This window comes from Lonchura striata, chromosome 4, assembly GCF_050655825.1.
Source record: "Lonchura striata isolate lonStrDom1 chromosome 4, ASM5065582v1, whole genome shotgun sequence".
In the NCBI taxonomy this organism is placed as follows: Eukaryota; Metazoa; Chordata; class Aves; order Passeriformes; family Estrildidae; genus Lonchura; species Lonchura striata.
Genome location: NC_140706.1, coordinates 33,005,947 through 33,028,707, shown reverse-complemented (window position 1 = coordinate 33,028,707; position 22,761 = coordinate 33,005,947). Strand labels below are relative to the sequence as shown.

General features: G+C 37.3%; 1 protein-coding gene across 42 annotated transcripts in view; it reads left to right on the top strand.

The window, feature by feature from the left end:
• Window positions 1-22,761, top strand: part of TENM3 (teneurin transmembrane protein 3) — a 1,286,597-nt gene that overhangs the window by 959,242 nt on the left and 304,594 nt on the right. For 41 of the 42 annotated variants that reach the window (XM_085578773.1, XM_085578775.1, XM_085578777.1 and 38 more), the window contains one exon: window positions 14,876-15,178. In XM_085578773.1, coding sequence (XP_085434899.1) covers window positions 14,947-15,178 — 232 coding nt within the window. In that variant the 5' untranslated portion in view covers window positions 14,876-14,946. Of the gene's footprint in view, window positions 1-1,534; window positions 9,961-14,875; window positions 15,179-22,761 lie in introns of those variants that run through there. The other variant, XM_085578787.1, reaches the window with a different exon arrangement.

Below are 22,761 nucleotides of genomic sequence, written 5' to 3'. Positions count from 1 at the left end.
CGTTTATCAAGTACCCCTGCTTCTGTTCATCAGTACCAGATTGCCTGGTTACAATACATATGCTGGCATCTGTCTATTTTGTAATTAAGCATTAGGCCCACTGAACATCAAATATCTGAAATAGCTACTGCAAACGTGAGTGCTGGTACTCAGTGTGTAAGTGCTGAAATTTGTCAGTCCTTTGTGCTCCTATTATTTCTGGAGTCTAAGCTAAACAGACTAACTGCTGCCAAGAAGCTGTCAGGGGATGCATGTCAAACACTGGGTGTATCATGCGATCAGACCAGGGCTGGGACACATAAGTCAGTGGTTGGAAGAGGGAAAAAGTGACCTTTTTCTTTCAACATTGTCTTTACACTGAATGGAACAGATGAGTTTCTGAATTATTCACAATACTGGAAGCTTATAATCGTTAGTAATGGTGGCAGCAGCAGACTACGGAGACAGGTTTGAGTATTTTGTTAAATTCCTTATTCTGAAGCTCATCAAAGGATTCATTTCACAAAACAATCTCTGGGAATTTGTGTATTTAAGATCTGTGGGAGAAACAACATTTTCTTCCAAAGAATTGAGAAAGAGAATATTGTGAATTGTGAATTTTTTAAGGATCAGTGTTAAGATAAAGGTTAATATTAATTACAGGTTTTGCACAGTAATGGAACAAAGAGCATCTGTGAAAAGGGTTTGCTATTTCAGTGAGTAATCCCAATGAGTTGATTAGTGTTAGCAATAAAGCAGACCTTTTGACCCATAATGTAATTACTAGATATATAAGTTATCTATTTATCTAAAGAAATAATTTAATATCCATAGTAGCAAAATGAACTTCAAACAAAGATAGTAAGATTGTCTTGGGTATAACTGATATGCGATGGAAGATAAGGCTTTTCTTGATCTCATTAATAGTTTTGCCTGCCTAAAATAGAGACTGTTTATAGTTTCCTCAAAATTGTTAGCTTCTAATAATACAGTCTTTAGAGTTTTGTTTCAGCACGTCAAATTTAGTACCGTATTCTCTAGTTTCTTCTTTTAAAATTCTGTAATCTATTGATGCTTATTATTATAAAACTGGAAAGTAGGGATTGGATGCAGTGTGTAATAATTATGCCGTGGTTTAGCATGTTGTTAGTGTCCTATAACAGAGTACTCATCAATCAGATGCTATTGTCCAAATGAGAGCTTGTGTGGCTGCATCCATTATCACTGCTACTATCTACTGTGAACTCCTAAAGACAAAGATTTTGCATATGGAAAAAGTAGGGGAAAAGCAGTGAATAGGGACTGGAAAGTTAATGGCTGCACCTTTAGCTTTTACAGTTCTCTCTTTGCTTTTAAAAAACTGTTCCTTGTGGATGGGAAAGTGCACTTCGTAGATACATTCTGAACCTTCTTAACTTAAAAGGCACATGCCATAGATAATGAACTGAGACTTTCCTAGTGGTTCAGTTAATATTTCAACATTTTTACACTCCACAGAATATATAAAAACATATAAGTATCTGTAATAATATGCCGGACGGGAGCACGGCATATTATTACAGATACTTATACAATAATACATTTAAGAGTGTTAAACAGAACTTCCAAGTGCCTGCCATTTTTGGTGTTAATTGTTCCTCTGGGTTGTGAAGGTGTAAATAAAATGGCAGGTGGGGAGGTGTTTCCATGAAGTCACCAGCCTTCTGTGCCTTCCACTGCAGAGAGCATGGTGTTCACAGTGGGTCTGGCATCTTGATGTTGGTCCACTTAGGACTAGTTTTATATGCTTTATTGCAGCCTGCTTTATTTGCATCAGGCCCCAGCCTGGGTTTTAAGCTTTGCTTCAAAGCCTTCCCAAGTCTCAGGTGGCACAAAGTCCCATTACCCAGTGACTGCTACGGGGTGGCAGACGTTCCCTCTGTGTTTTGAGGGTCAGGTCAGGCAATAATTGCTCAACCACCTGGCAAGTGTTAAAACCAGGCAGGGGAAGACAAGGCCAGACAGCTCTTGAGACCCTGTGCTGTCCAGTCAGTGCAAAGCCTCTGGCCTTTCACCAGCATTGACAAGAATCCTATTTATTATGCTACTTCATATATAGAAATAAAATTAGATTAAAGCTTTCTGAAATAATGAGCATCTGTCTTGTATTTTCTGTCTGAGAGAACTGTGTCGGTCAACACTACCAAATGCACTCAAAACAGACTGACTGAAGTCATAGCTGCAGGTCAGAAACTTAATAAAATCTGTCTAAGAAGGTTTTTTTTCATGCTAAAGCAAAGAAGATACAAGCAATAAGCTAGTGCTCTACTGCCTGTTTTCTCTAAATCCTATCAGACCCTTCCTTGTTGCTGCCCCAGCCTCAGAACCATCCTGTGTGCTGCACCAGGTTCAGCAGGAGAGGGGTGGGATTGTCCCAGGGGTGCTCAGCCCCATTGGGCTGCAGAGTGCCAGGATCCAGGGTTGGTCATCTCGGATGAGGATTTGAATGAGAGCATCTGCAAGGGGGAGAGAAGGGAAGAGATGGCTGTTATAGTTGCTGTTGTGCTTTTTAAAAAGAACAGTTTTTCTTGTTTATTTTATTTCTTTAATTTTAAATAAGTTTTAAACTGAATTTCTTGTAAGCATCTGCCAAACTCAGTTTGTCTCATCTTCAGTCTGTAGGGAGAACATAGACTCCCTCAAAATACTCCCAAGCCTTTTCCCCCCCTCTGGTTGCATGAAGACCCAGATTCTAGAATTTTATCACCGGGGTTCTGGCAAATGGTACTTTGTGACTCTGAACTATGTCTTGTTTCACGAAGCCAAACTGCTTCATGATTTATGGATAAGGCATTCAGAAATTCAATTGAATTCAGAAATTGAGACTGACAGACTGCTTTCTAAGGAAACTGCATTGTGTCCTGTCTCAAGCATGGCAGGGACTGAGCTGGTCTGTGCAAGTGTTCAGGACTGATATCCTGGTGAGGCAAGGTGCTACCTCATTAGTTTCTTATATTGTACCTGTTACTGAGTCACTGTGGTACGATCTCTAATTTAACAATTCTGCAGGACAGTGAGTGCTCTTAAATCAGAGTCATATACCAGCACAGTGGTTTTGCTGATCATGCCATGTTTTTGTGAAAGTTAAATAAATGCTTTAAATAGGAGATGGAAGATGCAGAGTCACAGCAATGTTTTTGACTTGCTAATAGTGTTTCTCAGGCAGCAGCCCCTGATAAATCTGGCACCTTTGCCAAAAGCTTCTAAGCCTTAGGTAGAGAGGAACCTAGCCCTGAGGGAATAACAGGTAAGGAAAAACAGAGAAATACATAATTATCAACATTTCACTATTTTAGTGATGTTGGTTTTGTTCCTGTAATAAGTTTTATTTTAGTTGACTAAATAGATAAAAAGAATTTGGAGGCAATTAATTTTATGTTTTTCTAGCTTCAAAGTCCAAAACCAGCATAGAATTTTTCTTCTCTGTGGTATTTTGCACATTTTACTAATGGCTTTGTAACCTATATTTAAAAACTTCTTTGCATTATTTTTTTTGATGGGGAGGATCTCCTGTTATTCTTCAGGAGAGACAGAAGAGTCTCCCCTGAGAAACTACTGAAAAACAGGTGCAGGAACATTCCTGCCGTGTGTGGTCTTGCTCCCTGGTGGTCTTGATTTGGTCACTTTTACCATAAGTTTGTGAAGGGACAATTTATCAGCATCTTGGTGCTTTGGAACATACAGTTGCTGAAAGCGAAGGGGAGTTAGATTAGGTACATGCACTTTTCCCATGGCATTGGTTTTTATTAATATATATTAAACATCTATCTTTATATGTACATATATGTGCATGTGCTAGCTTTGTAATGTTCAGTTAAGCTTTCTAGACATTAAGTAAGAGCTACAAATGAGAAGTTTTGATGGGTATCTGCCTAATCATTCTAAAGAGCTATAAAATATCTCTTAACTTTCCAATCTCTCTTTTACCTTCTTTGCTTTAGTCTCCATCAGTATATTTCAAACTCTCTGTAGAAGTCTGTCTTTCTCAGTTACAGCTGTGGTCTTTTTTTTTTTTGGTTTTGTTTGTACTGCTTGCTGATTGTATATAAGAATTCTTTGATTATGTGTACTTCTATTCAGTTATTTGGAGGCCCCAACTGACAAAAAGGAATATTAAGATTTCCTTTATCTCTCCTGTTCCCCCATATGAAAGATAAACTCTCCCAGTACCAGCAAAGAACCTCTGTTAAACCTTTTCTTTCTGAAGCCTGCTTCTTGGAAGCATCAATTAACTTCAACACAAAAATTATATTACTAATCCTACCTGGCAGTCTGGGTATCAATCGAAGGTGTGGCATAGCACATTCATTGTTCCCAGCTGAATGAGCCCTCCCCAGAAGATGAGTATGTCCAGAAATGATAGCTGAGCAGTCTGAACCCCTTCATTCACCCTGCTGGGTGTGCTCATCCTTTCACCTGGGTGCGTTAAGAGCCTATGATATTAATCAGAATGGCTCCAGTCTCAGAGCTTATCTACATCAGTGGTTTTAAAAGTGCACTCTTCTGTCAGCAGCGCTGCATCTGCACAATAGATATTGCTAGCTTAAGCTATGACTTCTAGTAAATTCAACTGTGCTGCCAGAATTTTTCAGTACAGACCAGATCTCTCACTACTGCCTTTTTAAGTGTGTTCTTGAGCTGTGCAAGTACAAAGACAAGATTTCAATGCCACCAAGTTCAGGTGCAGGTGTAAGGGGTTTCCTTCTTTTCTAGTGCCTGCATTTCTTCAGTCCTGGACCCCTCCTCAGGATCAATTTTTTTCTTAAAGTTTTCTAAATTCATCTGAACATAGCTTATGTAGTTAAAGAATTTCACCTTGGATTTCCTACTGTTCTGGAGTTCTTTGCTTTAGGAGGGACATGAGCCCCTCTGCTGCGTGGTGTAGATCAAGAAAGTTTCTAGACCCTATCTTGTCATGGAGCTCATGACCTCTTTCTGTTTCCACAAAACTATCTCAAGTATCTAGACAATTCAGCAAAGCAAAAAGTTAATGCTTGGAAGTGCCTATACTGGAACTGATGTTTTTGCCTTTAAATATGGAATAAGAAAATCACAAGTAGTTTCATATTTAGTATAAGGCCATGCAAAAAGTGGATGTTTCCCTTTGTCTTTCATATTAAAAAGGAATTGGAAATATTTGAAACAGGATAGAAATTAAACTACCTGCTCATCCACCCATATGGACTTGTCTGAGGCATCTTGACTGTCACCGTAAGAAAGATTGTCTTCTTCTCCTTGTGCCTTCTGTGTCCTGTAAATGAGTGGAACCCTCCAGTATTCCTGGTTTTGGCTTGCACCTCTGCTTGCTAAACTTGATAAGAAATACAATTACATATTGTTTAGTTCTAGTCTGACTGAGCTCTAGTGGAACTGCTCTACAAACCCCTATTTAGATCTGAAAGGATTTAGTTGATAATTGGGAAATATTTTAATTCTTCAGTTACAGTTAATTGTGCATGTGTTTGGAGACCAAATTTTCATTTATGTTGTTAATGATAGAAATAGCCCATTCTTTAAAGGTCACCTTCAGATCTGTTGCTGAAGTAGATTCTTACTTTAATTAGAAGGATTTTTAATCAATGTGTGTACTGAGATATACTGAATATTATACGAAGTGGTAATTTAAAGAATTTAAAGAAATAACTTCCTCCAAAGCATAATATGAAGGTGCTGAATACGTCCTGTATAAGATTGTGCTGTTTTTGCAAAACTGGAATAATTTGGCAATGAAGCATATTTTAAAGTTGAGACTTGGTTCTCTGACATGCGAGTGCAGGTGCTGTCACTGGTCTCTCCAGCTGTAGGTCAGCTTCATCTCTATGCTGAAATTTGGCAGCATGTGGAAGCACAGCCAGGTGCCTTACCTATAGGTAACACAGACCAGGGAAGGAGGAGGGCAGCAGGAGGTGTTTTTTTGTCCTGCTTCCCCAGCTTCCTGAAGGAGGCTTTGAGTTATTGAGGGTTAATTGTTCTTTAAGTAGTTAAGTAGTAGAGAGGGTCTTGGTAGGGTCATGCCAGAGTAGGCTGTGTGGACACTTCCAGAGAGCAATGTGCTCCTTTGAACACAATTGCTAATTTTGTGGGAAATTTTGTATTTCACATAGTTAGCCAAAGAACTGATTTTAAAACTGCATTGTCCTTTTGTTTGCCCTAATCAAAGTCTTAGTTCTGTTGAAACTGGAGACAAAACCTGGGAGGTAAGAGTGGAATGGGGTGATTACAGGACAAAAAGTTTTTGTATGACCTTTAAGGTAAGGCTAAAAATCTGACGCAATGAAAGGGATTCTTTGAAAGAGTTAGAACAGGGATTACAGAAAGGAAGTGATCCAGCAGGGCAAACAACCTCCAGCCTTTACTGTCTGCTGATGTTGGATTGTGCTAAAGAAGAGACAATTAGAGGTTGTGACAAGAGGACACAGCTTGTGCAGAGAGGGAAGCAGGGACCTGGGGAGTACAGAGGAACACATGACAGCTGATACCATCTGAATAGATAGGATAGTTAAATACAGTAGTAGGCATTGCTAATGTGAACATAATCAAGTTGAGCAGTACTTTACTACATCTTATGGTGGCATTTGTATATAAGACTTTACACTACTGTATTAGGAGTACTAAGTGAATGTTGTGACAGTATAAATATAGAGTACTCGTTTCTGTGGGGATTTTTCATTATGTTTGGGAATTTTGTTCTTTGTATCTCTGTGGTTTTGATTTGTTGCTATTTGAGAAAGTCAGTCATGGGAGCAAGGGGATAACTTTGAACAAAACAGAGTTCTTGAGCACTAAAACAATGGTCAGTATGTCTTAAAAATCTTACTAGTCATTCTTTATAGAGATGAGTCACTAAATAATTCTCCATGTTACCAGGCTGCAACAGTATCCTCATTATAATGAGACTGGGACTGAAAAATCTGATTACCTGTCAAATCATAAGGGAAAGGAAAATCTTGTGAATGACTCCTGTTTATGTGAAATTTCAGTTTTCACTATGAGAAGCTGTACTGGGAAACCAAGGCTGATGCTGCCTGTGTATCCTGTGTCATGCAACCAAAGCAATAGCTTCAGCACCTACACTTTTTTCTTTCCTCTCCCATGTGTCTGCAATGACATCCTTGTTACAGTTTCCTCAGGTTCTCCTTTCATTTCCAGACACCTTCACAGTAGTATTTTCAGCTCAGCCTTGTGACTGTATGCCCAGCTCTTGCATGTCACATATAATATACTTCATTTCCCTTATAGTGACTTGAGAGATGTATTGTTTTTGAAACCTCACTACTGTCAAATTGTTTGAAATTAACTCTGAGTTGTTGAAGGGGGACTTGAATGATTGACAGCCTCTTCAGATGGTGAAGCTGACATACTGATAGCTTTGTTCTCCAAACAGAAATACAGAAATGACTGTGCTGTGCTCCCTGCTTGGGGGCACAGGGACTGTAGCACCTTTGCTGATGTTCATGGTTTGTTATATGTTGTTCTTGTGTCAGATTCTCTGTCCCACTTGTTTTAGTTTTAAAAAATCTCTCAATTTCTGTATATTTGTTCCACAACAAAAAAGGAGTCTGTGGAAGAGCTCTGAGCAGGTGCAAAAGTAGATTTGGGAGACATGATTCAAGAAAGAATTATGCTTGCATATATTAGGATACCATTAAGATAGGTTGAGTAAGAGCACAGTGGTGGAAAAAGAGTGTGTAAAAGATGAGAAGGGAAGGAGATGATGGCACAAAGGATGATTTTCAAGTTTAAAGGAGTAGAGGGAAGTTCTTGGGCCTTATTAGTTGCTGCTGAGTAATGAATTGCCCAGTGCTAAGTTTAATACTCTGTGCTGAAGTAAATAAGTCACAAAGCTCTTGCCTTCTGAAGTTTTCTTTGTTCTCTTCCTCCACTTGTTTTTTCTCTTAAACTCTTTTCTCTTGCCAGGTTTGCTGTGTCGTTTGTCTTCTCCTGTGGTGCCATAATGAGTGCTATGAGTGCTTCTCTCTCCTCTTTGTGTCTTGAGCTTGTTTCTTTCCTCATTCTTTCTTCACATCACAGCATTTCTGCTCGCTTAACTTCCTTTCCCTCTGTCTTTTCATCACATGTTCTCATCCTCCTTTTTACTAAAGGAGCATGGTCTATTATTACACTAATGTGGTCTTCATGTTCCCCTTCTCATGTAGCTCTTTCAGCCCTTGAGATGACACACTTTTTATAGAAATTCTCCAAATTAGTGGTAGATGCTTCTCCTCAAGATCAAGGTTAATGATAGTCCCTCCAAAGGAGGAACTGAAGCTGTCAGTGTAACCCTGGACCGAATTCCTCTGAAGAGTCTGTTCCAGTTGGTTCAGTGTATCAGCCCTTCCTCCTTGCAATCTACAGGTTTTCTGCTTGGTGACGTAATAACCATCACAGCCCCGGGTTGCATCTGTGTGGCCAGCTTGGGGTTATTTTCAGTTTTGTCTTAAGGTTTGTAGCCTTGCTGTGGAGAGGCTCCTGGCATGCAGAAATAGCTGTAGCTCCATCTCAAATGCTGTTATATGTCCTCATATCCTACCAGGAAAATGAAATCCTGAGAAGTGCTCCCTTGACTCCTCCCATCATTACGTCTTTCTGCCCACATGAGGGAAAGTATGAGGTGTTCTTTCCCTCTTTCCCTCAGCTCTCAAGGATTTAAATTTTAAGTAATGTCTCCAATATTGTTATACAATCATCATTGTCTGTGACTAACCAGGATGCTGCAAAACCCTTTATCTTGTTGGTTTTCCTGACTCTTATTGCAAGAAACTTCCGTAATGAACATAGAGTACATTTATTTGTTGTTTATTCTGTCTCTAATGCAGTTAGATTTTTAGATAGACTGTATAAAGTAACTTTTATATTAACATTACATCCTGTTGTGATAGTAGATATGAGTGTTCTGTTCCCCTGACTGATGTAGAAAAACACGAAATAATTTTTACTTGTCTTACTTATTACTCTTTTTTTTTGCATGTGTGTTTTTGTTAGTTTTTTTTGCTAGGATTTTTTGTTTGTTTTTAATTTGATTCTAAAATGTAGGGTTAGTTGGTGACTTCAGGAGGGTTCTTTTAAATTTTAATTTGTGAACTGTCTGACAGGCTGTTTCTCACTCCCTCTTAGGAAGGCTGACTTGGGATACAGTCTCTCTAATTTCTATGCTGGAAGACAGACTTTTTATATTAAGAAGTGAGTTTCTAGATATGATGACCTGAAATGTTCATGTATTAAGAGTCATCAGTTTGACTAATGGTGCACCACGGCTACAGATCATCCTAAGCACCTCTTCAAAGTGTCATTTTTCCAGCTCAGTTGATTTCTGACATATCTCACTTTATCAGCCATTGAAGTGGAAATTTCATCACTCTTTTATGCTTTTTGAGTTTTTCTTACTATTTGTTTGTAATAGGTTTTATGGGTGATTAGTTGTGCAAATTGTGCATTTTTTTTTGTGGACAGATTTTCTTAATTTTTGCATATTGTACCTAAGTAATATATCTGTTAACATATAACAGTTGAAATTTGCTTTGTTCTTCTGCTATTAAGAGGCTGTGAAATACTATACTTAGTGCAATTTGTAACTAATGCAATACTTACACTCATTTAACCTGGTGAACAATTACAGGTACAAAGGAAATTATTATTAAATTAAAATAATGGCACTTGCAGACATGTATCTGGTGAATAGCACTACTTAGATGCAATTTTCTGCAGCTGTTGTCAATGCTGAGAATAGGCACTGTCTTAGCTTGCAGCCTGTAAAATCCTCTGCTCTTATTCCAGACAGAAGCTCAAGTCTGCTCTTCTCCAGAAACCTTAGGGTTCTTGTACTCCTTGAGTTTATGTGGAATCATGAAAGCAGATTTGGTCTCCATCTAAGCAAGTGTTCAGACTGTGTTTTCACCTAGGAGTCAATGTGGAAGGATCAATGACTCTTCGTTTGTAATAATGGTAATAAATAACAAAAATAACAATAATTCAATAATAATGTAGGTCTCTGCAACTGGGAATATTGTGATCCTTTGGAATGTCTAAGTTTTCAGATTGAGATGTTGGGAGGGATGTTTGTGGTATGTAATATGTAAGTTCCTTCCCTCTCTCAACTTTCCTGGCATCGGAGAGGGAAGAAGAGCTATGCTCCAACATCATGCTGCTTTCCTTGCTGCTGCTTCTCCTTGAGACTGAGGAAGAGTTTGTATTCCTTTTATTTCAAACTGTCTTACTGTTCTGTAACAGAGAAATGTACAAATTTTATCTCTCAATTTTTTAATATTTTCTATTCCAGCTCTGTATATATTAATGACTCTCATTATTCTTAGAACTAATTCCAGTTTTGCTTTGTATATTTAGAGATGTCTAAAATGGATATAGATGTTGAAAGGGACTATAGTAGATCCATAATCAATCCAAGCAGTGACATAATCTTTTCTATACAATTATCTTGTCATTTTGGCAACAAACACATTTTATTTCTTACCTCTTTAGTCCTTCATGCTTCTGTAGATTTTTAGATATCAAAGGACATAAAATACTGAGGTATATTTAGGTTTCTTAGGTACATTGATGTTCATTGACTCATGTTTAATGCTGGGAGAAGTTTCTCCAAGTGAAAGATGGAGAAGGAGCACTGTGTACCTTGGGCACAATTGCCATCCTGCTGCCAAACTGCAACAACCCTTTGAGGAACTCGGAGTTCAAGGTGTTGAATGAAATGCAATCATTTTCTGTAACATTTAAATGCCTGCAGGCATGCTGAAGTTGTACCTGGGTGTTTTGGATAACTCTGTAGCGTGACCTTAATGTCTTTTTTTATATCTTACCAATTTAAATATGTCTTTAATACTTTTCTGTGCCACAGTGTACTTAAGTATCAAGTGTTTTTTCTTGAAAACAGTTAAGTAACTGTGATTTGGTTTTTGGTTGTTTTTTTTGTTTGTTTTTTACTACCTTGACTTTATTTTATGTTGCAATAGATGACTAAGAGAAACTGATGAAAGGCTGTCCTGATAAATTTTAAATGCAATGTAAAACTTGTAACAGACATCAGCCAACTTTGTCTGTGTCTGAAACATCAGGCATTGAAGCTCCTGTGGTAGCTTTGACACTTGTGCGTGAACATGCCTTGTGCTCACTTCTAGTGTTTGCACTTGGTGTCTCTACAACACTTAAAGTAAAAGAAGGAGTTTTGATTTCTTATTTGTTTTAATTATTAATTGACATAACTTACCAGACTTGATAATTAAATATTTTTTGTGCTAAAAGTGTTAATGATGGCACAGGTCGACAATGTAGCCTGACACACAAGGACTCTTAATCCCAATGACCTGATCAGAACAAGAATTATTTATCTGCTTCTTCTCTCCTTCTAAATTAAGTTGAAAGAAATATTTAAATATTATTTTTAAAATGTCCATCTCCTCATTATGGTTTCAAGCTGTTTTTAAAATTTGGCATGAGGCTGGGAAAGTAGATTCTGAGTGTGCAATCAGTTGCAACTTATTGTGTTGAGAAATGGGCTGAGCGTGACTGTATGAGAGCTGACATGTCTGCCTGGTGATCAGTGAACACCCTCCTGTGGAATTCAGCCAGGAGCCCCTAACACTGCAGAGATCACTGAGGAGGTCATGGGAGATCCCAATGCTCAGTGACACACATGAGCATCCTCAGTTTTTATCCTTTCAAAAGTATCGCACAGAAATTCAAAGTAGTGGCATGCACCAGTGAATTTTTTTTTTTATTTTCTGCAGTCCATGCAGGCTGTTTCACGTTAGCATTGCAATATAACACATACAGTATATAGCAGAGCTGAACTGACATCCCTTTGTGAGTATTAGTAGTTCAATAGCTTTGTAAATATTGCTCTGTGTAAATGACTTCATTTAGTTGGGGTGAAGCAACCTGATAGACCATAAATATTGACATATGGACAAAAATTCTTTGCAGATGAAAGCAAGTGTTTTATAATTCATCTCAAAATAAATTTAATTATCCTTGGTTTAAGATTTTAATCTGATTTTTTAAATTAGTTGCTGTGCATTTGTCTATCCCCGCCAAGACCCTGAGATGCAGATTTAATATTATATGAAACAGAAGAGAAGAAAAAAAGGAAATATGATCAAATCTGTGCAGCAGTGGTTCATTTAAATCCGTGAAGATGTGAATGGGAAATCTTGTTAGTATTTTAGTAGTGATCTTTCAAAGAAAGGGGCTGAGTAGATGTAGTAGATGACAGTTTGGTTTTTTATTAAAATAATTGTCTCAATAATTGAAAATATTTGTCTGATTGGGGTATGAGAAGTGTTTTCTAGGGAAGAAGGGGTGATTCATAATGTATCAATGATTCAAGTAAAGATTCAAGTAAAGCCATTTGCAAGTCTCCTTTTGTTTGACTTGTCACTGCTGACTTACCCTACTTAAACATTAATTATGATATTTGTTTCTGTGTTCTGCAAATATGTTTGTGTTCTCCCTTTCTGCTTGTTGTCTGATCACAGTAAAGAACATTTATTTGTAGACAGTTCTTTAAGATAGCTTTTATTCTGTCTTCTATTAGATATGTGTATTAATTCACTGATGAAATAAATTCAGACACAAGCCTCAGGATGTTGTTTCCTAAGACTTGCTGAAAGATACTATTAATTTTTAAAGTTAAAGGCTACTGAAAATAAACAGGTGATTTGTATAATGCCAGATTTAAAAAGATCATGTTCTTAAAACCTAAAAGGTTTGTTTTGTTGTTTGTTCTGATTTTTTTTTTTTTCAAAAATGCTTACAAATAATCCAGTAGTCTTCATTATTCTAGCAGGATAATCACTGCTGAAGTGTCTCCATAAAGTGCTGCTGTTAAACAGATTGTATTTTTTTAACCTTTTCATTCTCTGCCTGGAGAGGCATTAGATAATCCAGAGAACTGCTTTTTGAAATTTTATTGAATTCATTGACTTCTGTGGGAATCAGATCAGTATTTCTTCATGCTACGGCATAGATTAAATCTTTGACAATTTTAGCTTGGTATAGTAACAATGTGTTGTGCAAATAAGAGTTTGGGTTGTTGGTTTGGCTTTTATTGTGCTTTTTTGTTGTTATTTTTGGTGGTTTCTTGTTGGGGTTTTTTAACATTATAAAGGCTTTTGGAGACTTGGATAAAAATAAAAATCATTTCTTCTTTGATGGTGAATAGTCATGATGGTGAATAGTGTGTGTCAGTTTTCCCATGGTACTGTTTAAAGACACCAGGAATTAGTGGCCCTTTAAAGTCTTGACATGCTTAGATGAAAGGGGAGAATAGGCTTTGCACTGCAAAGGAATTCCTGTGTGTATTTGTTAATAATTATTTTTAAACATCACAATTCAGTTTAGCATTAATAAAATACAAAGTTTATAATATGTCTAGTAAACTGACTTTTCCTACTTTTCCTGGAAAGTACTTGCATTTATTAGTAAAATCCGAGTGTTTCATATAAGCTAAAAAGATGTACTATGTGGGCACGCAAACATCTAAACCATCATCAATTCAATAAAATGTTGTGTTGTAAAACTTTTTTTTTTTGATCATGTAAAAATTTCAGTTGACCACTTAAAGTTTGAAAATATGAAAGTAGAAGATTGTTTCCTTAAATTGAAGTCTTTGGAGCTTTATTCTCAAGTCTAAACTGCACTTCACATAGGCCAAGAAATGCAAAAACCTTTTTGGAAAATTGCAAAACAAAATGATAAAGGACTCTGTCTTGTTCACAAACTTGAAGTATGGCTCTGCAGTAAATTAAATACTTTCTAAAAATATTTTAAGGAGTGACAACTAATTAGTTTGATATTAAGTGTTTAAATAAGTGAAGAGTTGTAAAGTAACCTTATTTTTGCTGAAAAGAGTGCAAATGGAGTTTGCTGTTGCTGTGTGATATGTGTTGCTGTGTGATATGCATATGCTTCTCAGCTATTTAAAGATAAAAATTATATTCTTAACTTTATTTTAGCACTTCTGTTTAAAGAACAAACGTGAAATTTAATTTCCAGGCTTTCTTTCTGTCAGAAATGTAGATATTTTGGTTGAGGGTGCAGGACCCAAGAAATTAAACTGTCTTGTTTTGAAAACTGAGAAGTCTTGTTTTGAAAACACATGAATGAAATATAAAAGAAAAATAAATAGTAATAGAAATAAGATTCTTAGTGTAATATTGCTTAAAAACTTGAGGGGAAAAAAAAACTATTTCTGACTGTCATTTGCAAATCAAATATTTTCTTACCTTCTAGCACAGCTTGCATAGAATATACTGGCTTGGATAAACCTTCCTGTACATCACCTGTGTTGTTTTTGTAGCTTGCTGTGAAATGTGTACATTATTCTCTGATGAGAATAATTTCCTATAGAATAGCAATTGCAATAAAAATTATAGAAGTCTAAAAGTCTGCAAAAAAGTATAAAGCCCCAAACATTAAAACCACAAGTTTCCAACAAGTAGAAGAAAACCAGATTTGATATTTAAGCATGCAGGCTTCTCAGAAAAAGAAAAAAACAGCTTAACTTCAGATAGACCTTAGGCAAGGAACACATTTGTTAAGCTGAAAAACTACTATTTTTCCAGTCTGTTCTCTGCTCCAATCACTCTCTGCTTTTGATCTTTTAATCTGTTGTACAAAAATAAGTAGTATTGTGTTGATTGTTTTTCACAATTTTTTTTTTGCTAATGTTTTAGATCAGGGTAGCTCGTGCATTGAGCTCTGGCAAGTCTTATAGAGGTGCTTCTCACCCATTGCTGAGCAGATCTTTCTTTCTTTCTTTCTTTCTGTTCCAGACAGTTAGGAATCAATTACAGCCATTAGAGATCATTGTAACACATCAGTGGTTGTCTTTCTAATTTTATTATAGGTGAATGTAAGCTGAATGTAGAGAAGACTTCCCAATAAGCTGGACTGATGTGCACAGAGAAGGAATGAAGTATGGATGTGAAGGAACGTAGGCCTTATTGCTCCCTGACAAAGAGCAGACGGGACAAGGAGCGTCGCTATACAAACTCTTCTGCAGAAAATGAGGAGTGCAGAGTGCCTACTCAGAAGTCTTACAGCTCCAGTGAAACCTTGAAAGCTTTTGATCATGATTCCTCTAGGTTGCTGTATGGAAACCGGGTAAAAGATTTGGTCCACAGAGAAGCAGATGAGTATACCAGACAAGGTAGGCAAGATGTTTGAATTCAGAGTGTATAATTCATTAGCTCCAAGGCATTCTTGCTGCAGGAAGGGTATGTTATTTTACCTGTTCCATCAGTTTTGGTAATACTCCACATACTTAGGACACTTCCCTTGTATCTCTGTAAATGTCTTACAAAGATGGAGGAGCATTGTGTACCATCTTTGGAGTAAATAATATATGATGCACAGGAAGTAAATTGCCTGTGTTGGGCAGTGGATCAGTGACAATACTGCAGAGCCAAGTGTGAAGCATTCAGGCCTTACAATTTAAAAAATAGACCCCCAGTTATTTGGCTCATTAATAGGTTGCCCAAAAGTTTGCCATTTTAGTATATCTAAAAATGTAAATAGGCTAAAAATGAATAAAAAATAGATAAATACATGTGTTTCAAGAAGACCAAGCCCTATTAATAGATTTGTGGAAACATAGTATGTCTGGATGAGCATAAAAATAATTCATTAGCTCAGTGCTTTTATATTTTAGCTTACAAGGGCAGTAAAAGAGCACTGCTCAGTGAGTAAGGTAAATTAGTTCACAATTTGTGCGTTTGGGTGTGTTAGATTATTTTTTTAGTGGTTATCTTTGATGTATATAACCAGATAGTAATAGGTTGATAAAACTCACTGTTGAGTTTTTCAGTTCAGGACTGGAGAGATATAAGTCTAAATGTCCATCAAGATGCTCAAAATTTGACTTCATACGGTTCTCTTGCACGTTACTGTAGCTGACTGTGCTTGAGCACAGGGTATGGACAAGATGATCTCAAGAGGTCCCTTTAAATCTCAGGGATTCTGAGTGATTGAACTCGGCTCCAATTAGGGTCCATCACTTATGCATCACTTTTGGATTCAAAACTGTAGTGTCTGGAATTGATACTTCTACATTTCCACAACTAAGCTACTTAATATAAAGAGAAAAAAAATATTATGAAATGTGTAGAGTACTTCAGCCCAGCTATCTAAAAGGATAAAGCTAGGCCAAGAGCTGTGTGAACCTATGACACAGTTTTCTGTTTAAAGCTATCTCCTATTTTATGTGGAAACAAAAGTAGATTTAGAAATCTCACTCCTGGTGAGACAGTCCTGAGTTTTAATTTTAGATATCTAAATAATATTTTCCATTGATGTTTTTTCTCTGTTCCATTTAGAATAACTTTACATTAAAATTAGAGCTAGGCAGATGGTGTTGACTTCTTTGCCTACTAGTGTTTGCAAGGGAAATAAAAATATTTCTCTTATGCACATTTAACTGAAGCTTTCTGCTACTCTACTTTCTGCTGTTTATTTTTGTTTTCTGTGATGTGTTGAAACTTCAGGTTATCACTATTTTCTAGTTTTTAAGTCATTAGTCACCTTGACATCATTACTTTAATGAGGTAAAAATCAAGAGGAAGTTTTCTAAGATCTGTACTGTAGACACTGTCTTAGTACTAGGATTGAAATTGTGTCAGAACAGGCACCACTTATTTAATGAATTCATAAACTATTGCCTGACTAGAATATTATTGTTTTTTAAATAGTAATAACAAACTGGAAGAAGCTATGTGGTCTGGCATGTCACATATGTTGGTGCACTGGAGCTTCATTTTTATTCCTTTTCACTTTCTTCAGAAAAACACGCAGTATTTAGCTAACACATATTACCCAATATGCAATAAATTGCTTGTCTATAGGCCTCGAATGGCAGTCTTGGTTGGATAATACCCTCTTCACCCTTCAGTGGCCTCAGCACTGTGTTCTGTGCCCATTTAATTTCCCTCATTGTCCTTTCAATTCTTTTTGTATGGCTTGTTGTCTTCCTCTACTGCAGACCAGTTTGGCCCCTATGGGGACTACCTGCAGGTTTGACAGGGTCAGGTAATAAAGGGATTGGTTCAGGTACTGTATTCCATTGATTCATCTTTGCTGAGAATTTACAGCTTCTGGCATTGGAAGTATTTTGTGGAAAAGGTCATCAAGGTCATTTCAAAGGTTTTTAAATAATATATAAAAGATGCTTCCCTGTTATTTTTTTCCTCTCTGCCTTGAAATAGTATGAGATATATGGCTTTGTTGACAGTGTAATGGACAACCTCCTAATTCAACAGGAAATTATTCTGTAAATAAAAAGGGCAACCTTTAATAAATATCTTTAATTGGGAATGAATTTAAAAAATTAATCATGATCAATGTTTCACTTTCTGTCCTGACTCTGTAAGGCAATATAAAATTTCCAGTGTCAGCTGGAAAGTTACTGAAGCAGTTATACAAGATTCTCAAATCTCTTAAATGTGGAGGAATTAAAACCTTAAAATCATAGCCTCTTCTGAGTTGGAAGAAGGATCTGAGTTCAACTCCTGGCCTTGTGGAGGATACCCCAGGAGTCACACTGTGTGCTTGAGAGTCTTGTCCAAGCACTTCTTGAGCTCTGTCAGGTTGGTGCTGTGACCACTTCCCTGGGAGCCTGTTCCAGTGCCCAACTACCCTTTGGGTGAAAAATCTTTTCCTAAATCCCATCTTAAACCACTCCTGACACAGCTTCAGGCCATCCCCTTGTATCCTGTTGCTGATCACCACAGAAAAGAGATCAGCGCCTGCCCCTCCTCTTCCCCTCACGAGGAAATGATAGAGTTCACTGAGGTCTCCCCTCAGCCTCCCCTTCTCCAGGCTGAGCAGACCAAGTGACCTCAGCTGCTCCTCCTATGGCTTCCCCTCAAGCCCTCCAACATCCTCTTGCCCTCCTCTGGATGCTCTCCAACAGTTCAACACCTTTCTTGCGTTGTGGCACCCAGAACTGCCCCCAGCCCTGGAGGTGAGGCTGTCCCAGTGCAGGGCAGCGCGGGACAGTGACAATCTCCTCCCCTGCCCAGCTGGCTGTGCTGTGCCTGATGAAGGACAGGGTTGGCCCTCCTGGTTGCCAGGGCACTCACATTTAAAATGTCAATATGTTTTTTATGCCTGATATTTTAGGGTTAATTCCTGAAAATCTTTCTGCTAGTAAATCGGAACTTTCCTGTCTCCTTCTTGAGTTCAGTACATGTTTTGTGCTTCCTCTTTCCCAAAATCCAGTGGTAGGAATTCAGAAAGGGATACTGCTGTTGGAGATGGGTGTGCTTTATTTAGTGGTAGCTTTATTCCATGAGATCTTTTCTTGTGGAGAGGAGATTCTCCAGTTGTTTGTTCCAGTCTAATGATATTTTTCCTCATGAGTTGAATTTCTGTTGTTTTATATTAATTACATAAATAGAAATATAAGCCCAAAAATATATATATGTTTCTACTACATAACTACATCTAGGCAACCTACTTTCGGTTAACTACATCTAGACAATCTGCTTTCAGTTAACATCCATGAGAGATAAGACCTAGTGCAGTCTTCTCTTTTTCTTCATCCCCTTCACCTGTTGCAAAACTGGTTTTGTTTTAAAATTTTTAGATGAGGATTATTTAACCTACTATTTTTAGAACTTTTAAATCAGTTATTTATTTTCTCTTTCTTTATAAACCTAACAGAAGAGCCATGTAAGTGAATGCCATGAGCCTTTTTTTCTTAAAAGTAGTTTCAAGAAAGATCCTCAAATTTGTATTGCTTTGAGAAGATACCTAATCTCATGCTTGACAATAGCTGAAGCTCTATGAAAGGCTTTACTTTCAAGGTGTCATCACATGTGATAGTCTGCTGTTTATGTCTTAAGGAAGAAGATGACATCTGTTTTCATATACTTTGAAGTATCCAGCTATATAAAGCAGCCTGATTTAAACTTTCTTCTCTACTTGATTTAAGCGTACTTCTCTAATTTAATTCAGCAACCTAAATGCTTGTAGTTAGAGCAGGACATTGGTGAGAGATTGAAGCTAGATCATTTTTAAGGTCCCTTCCAAGCCAAACCATTCTATAACTGATTCTATGATTGTGTGTTGCATTATGCCCAAGTATCTTGCTCAATTCAAGGCTAAAGCTGACAGTATGAAGTTCAATTTCTCTGTCGTACAGAGAAAAGTTCTGTGTTTAGAAATTTTGTATCTGTTTGAAGCATACTTCCCATATGAAGTGATATTAAGTGCATAGGAGACTGCTATGCAAAAATATCTGAAAGTGTGGCATGACTACAGTGTGGGTCGGAAGGACGGTAGAAATATAGAAAGTAAGCAGTATTTTTTAAATTGCATTTGCAAAAAAAAATATTGAAGTCGTATCTTAATAATATTAATAGAATTCAAAAAAAGATCATGAATCAAGCCTGGACTCACAATAACTGAAAAACTTTGTATTAATTTAGTAAGAAAAATGCAGGCATGCAAAAACTGTGTTTTATTACCATTGGATACATGTTAAAGGGAAAAGGGGGCTATTAAATACCTCTCAAGTAGTCATTGTTCCATTTCAAAGGCTTTTATAATTGCAGAACAGTGTAGTGATCCTACAGAGAGATCCATGTATCATGTCAGTGAGGTTTTGCACAGGAACAGAAGCTGACCCACGAGCACAGGTGGCAGAATTCAGTACAGGGTTGTGCACGTTCATCTTTTCTTACAAAATCATCACAGCTCTATTTGTGAGCTGTGTAAACTGGAAAACTGAGTTGTAGGACACCTTTTTCTATTAGAAGGCCCAAGAAGGTAGTGCTGGTTTTGTTAAATTTTTACTTTTTGGATGTTTGAGTCAAATATGATTTAGACGGCAGGTAAAGTTATTTGGTCTTCCTGGATGGCAGTTAGAGTGACTTCACTGTGTTTATCAATCAGAACAGTTCACTGTCAGCCAAGTCTCAAGATCAATTTAATTGCATTCTATCCCTTTTAGTTTTGCTGGAGAAACCATTCCTATGCATAGTTTTATACCTTTACTATTCTGGAATAATTAAGTGCCTAAATTAGATTAAATGCTCTAAGTACCTAGAAGAGAGGGCAAATGTACCAAATAAGTAAAGAAAAATAATTCCTTTCCTTCACAGTATGCTGGACAGCTCATTCCTGGGTGCTAAAAAGTAGAGCCATGTGCAGTATGTTACAGTGTGTGGGTATATCACAGCTATTGTTCAGTTGCTAATCCCATGAAAATTAGATTTAGGTGCTAGAAAAATATCACCATTCAGTGAAAGAGGGACCTGAAACAGTGATATATATGGTTTGAGAATTTTATTTTATTACATAAGTTATTAAACACTGTCAAGGATACATTTTTAAGACCTTAGAAACCAGTGCCTTAATTACAACTTCTGTTCCAATGTAATACAACTTAAAGTCTATTGTTTTAAATACTAGCTGCCCAAAATGAATTATTTGGATAGCACAATGTTTAATCTTTTTAGTCACTATAAATGTCAGCTGTAGGATGAAGGGATTTAAATGGTCATGTTTTTAAACCTAAGGATTGAGTACTTTTACCTGTCTGAAGCAGTGAAAGGATAGATACCTAAGAACGTTTTGACTTTCCACTACCTGGGCTTTCTTGATGAGCTCATTTTGCCTATTGGCTAGGTAAGTGCTTCTCAATAGAACTGAATCAGCTTCCTTTGCAAAGTATTTATATGAAAGTATGAAATAATATATTAGTGACTTTGTGATCTCCCAATGAGCAAATTAATTACCATTCAGTGACACGGCAAGTGCTGTCTCTCAAAATCCAAGGCAGATATGAGAATTAGTGTTTTATGCTTCCTGGCTGCAGTGCAAGATGTGTCCTGATTGTCATCATGACAGATCCTTTTTTGTTACGCTGAAACATGGCCACCTGCAGTGTCTGCCTGATTTCAGTGGGTAACTTCTGTAAGCAGCATACGGTGCCAGTATGTTCTGGATAATTTTGTGGCCTTGAGCTAATAAGCACATAACCTTCTGCCAGAGGCATTTTTTCTTTTTTTAACTTGTGTAATACAGGAATAATAACACCTACCTACCTCACAGGCATTTTGGGAAGATTAATTAGTTTATGTTTGCAAAATGCTTTGAAGATGAAAAGCACTGTAAGAGCTAAGTAGTATTATAATCTCTCATTGTTATACTAGTAACTTCTTAAAGCAACAAGAAGTTAATTGGTTTTTGGGTTCCAGGTGATAAGGATATGTTGACTTTTAAAGTTATTCTATTAGCTGCAAAGTGGTATGAAGAAAAACATTTCACTTTTATTTGATTAGGAGTATATTTAGTTCACACTCAGTGATATGCACACATGCTCTAAGGTATTCATCTAGGTGAAATTGGCCCCTTGTGGGTCACGGCCTGTGGATGAGCTACAGATCTAGAGACAAAGGGTAATTGTGACTCTCCAGGGAGAAATCAGCCTTGGTTATTGGCACCACACTGCTTGTTCAGGCAGTTCTACGCAGACACTACAAATCCATAGAGTAGAAACCTTTTCTTCAACTAGTCCAGTTGCAAAATAGGAGAATTAAGTTCTTGATCATAATGATTAAGGATTTATAAGGTGACCAAGAAGCTTTCACTAGGATTTTCAGCCTTATGGTAAGGAAGATAATATACAGGGTCTGTAACTGCTTTTATATCTTTCCATAGCTCATATACTGAGATGTATGTGCTGCTTCTGTTCATAATAAAAACTAAACGGTGGACTGGGGAGATGAATGGATCCCATGCATGGCTATAAAAGATGACTTCAGTTTGTTAACATCTACAGAGAGGATAAAGCTGGAGCAGTGTGCAGTTAGAGATGGGATGAGGGGAGGAATGAGCGAAGCTGAAGAGTCCTGTCTCTCCTGTCTGTTGATTTAGTGCTTAGGGCTGAGAGTCAGGGCTGGAGGCCAAGCTGTGAGTGATTGCTTATTCCATCACTGGCAAATAAATGCATAAAGTGAAGCAGAGACGTAAAATGGGGGTCATTTCTCAGAAAGTTCCATGGTGCTTTCTGAAATTAGTTTGTAAAGCGTCAACTTACAGGCTTGAGAGCCAGTACTTGGTGTTACTGAGCTTATTAAAGCCAAAAGAGGAAATGGCAGAGCCAAGGGAGCACATTTGCTTCAAGCTTTGTTTTTCTGCCTTTTTTTTTTTTAGTGCCATAAATATTTCTGAGTGGTAAATCTTTTCATGTCTTCAGCGCAATGGACATATTGCTAGAACAAGTAAATTAAAACATTGGTACACTACATTTATTATGGGGGTTCACAGAGTGGAAAGCCTTTTGGGGGATTGTACTGGGAAAGTGTGAGTGATAGAGGGAGTAAAAAGTTTGCATTTCTGCAGAAATTTTTGGGTCAGTATTCTGTGTTGTTTCTTCCGTTTAGTTGCAGCAGTGGTCTGAGCACTTCATTCTGTCCATGCATTGAAGAATCAATTCCCATACCTGAGGAATGCTTCTGTATGAAATTCCACAAAGTGAAGTGTATGGGTGGCTTCAAATAGGCACATTGGGTTTTTACTTTTTAGTTTGTGTCAGTTCATAGCCTGTAGAACTAATTGAGTTTTCTACCATGCTGAGAGACATATCCCTCTGGGTCCGGTCCATCTGATCACTTGTGGCAGAAAATCTGCTTTTCCCTCATGGAAAGGCATAAATAATAGTAGAGTTTTTTCACACCCCTGTATGCAGGAATAGCAGTAAACCTGAGCTCCAGTTCGTGTGCATGTCTT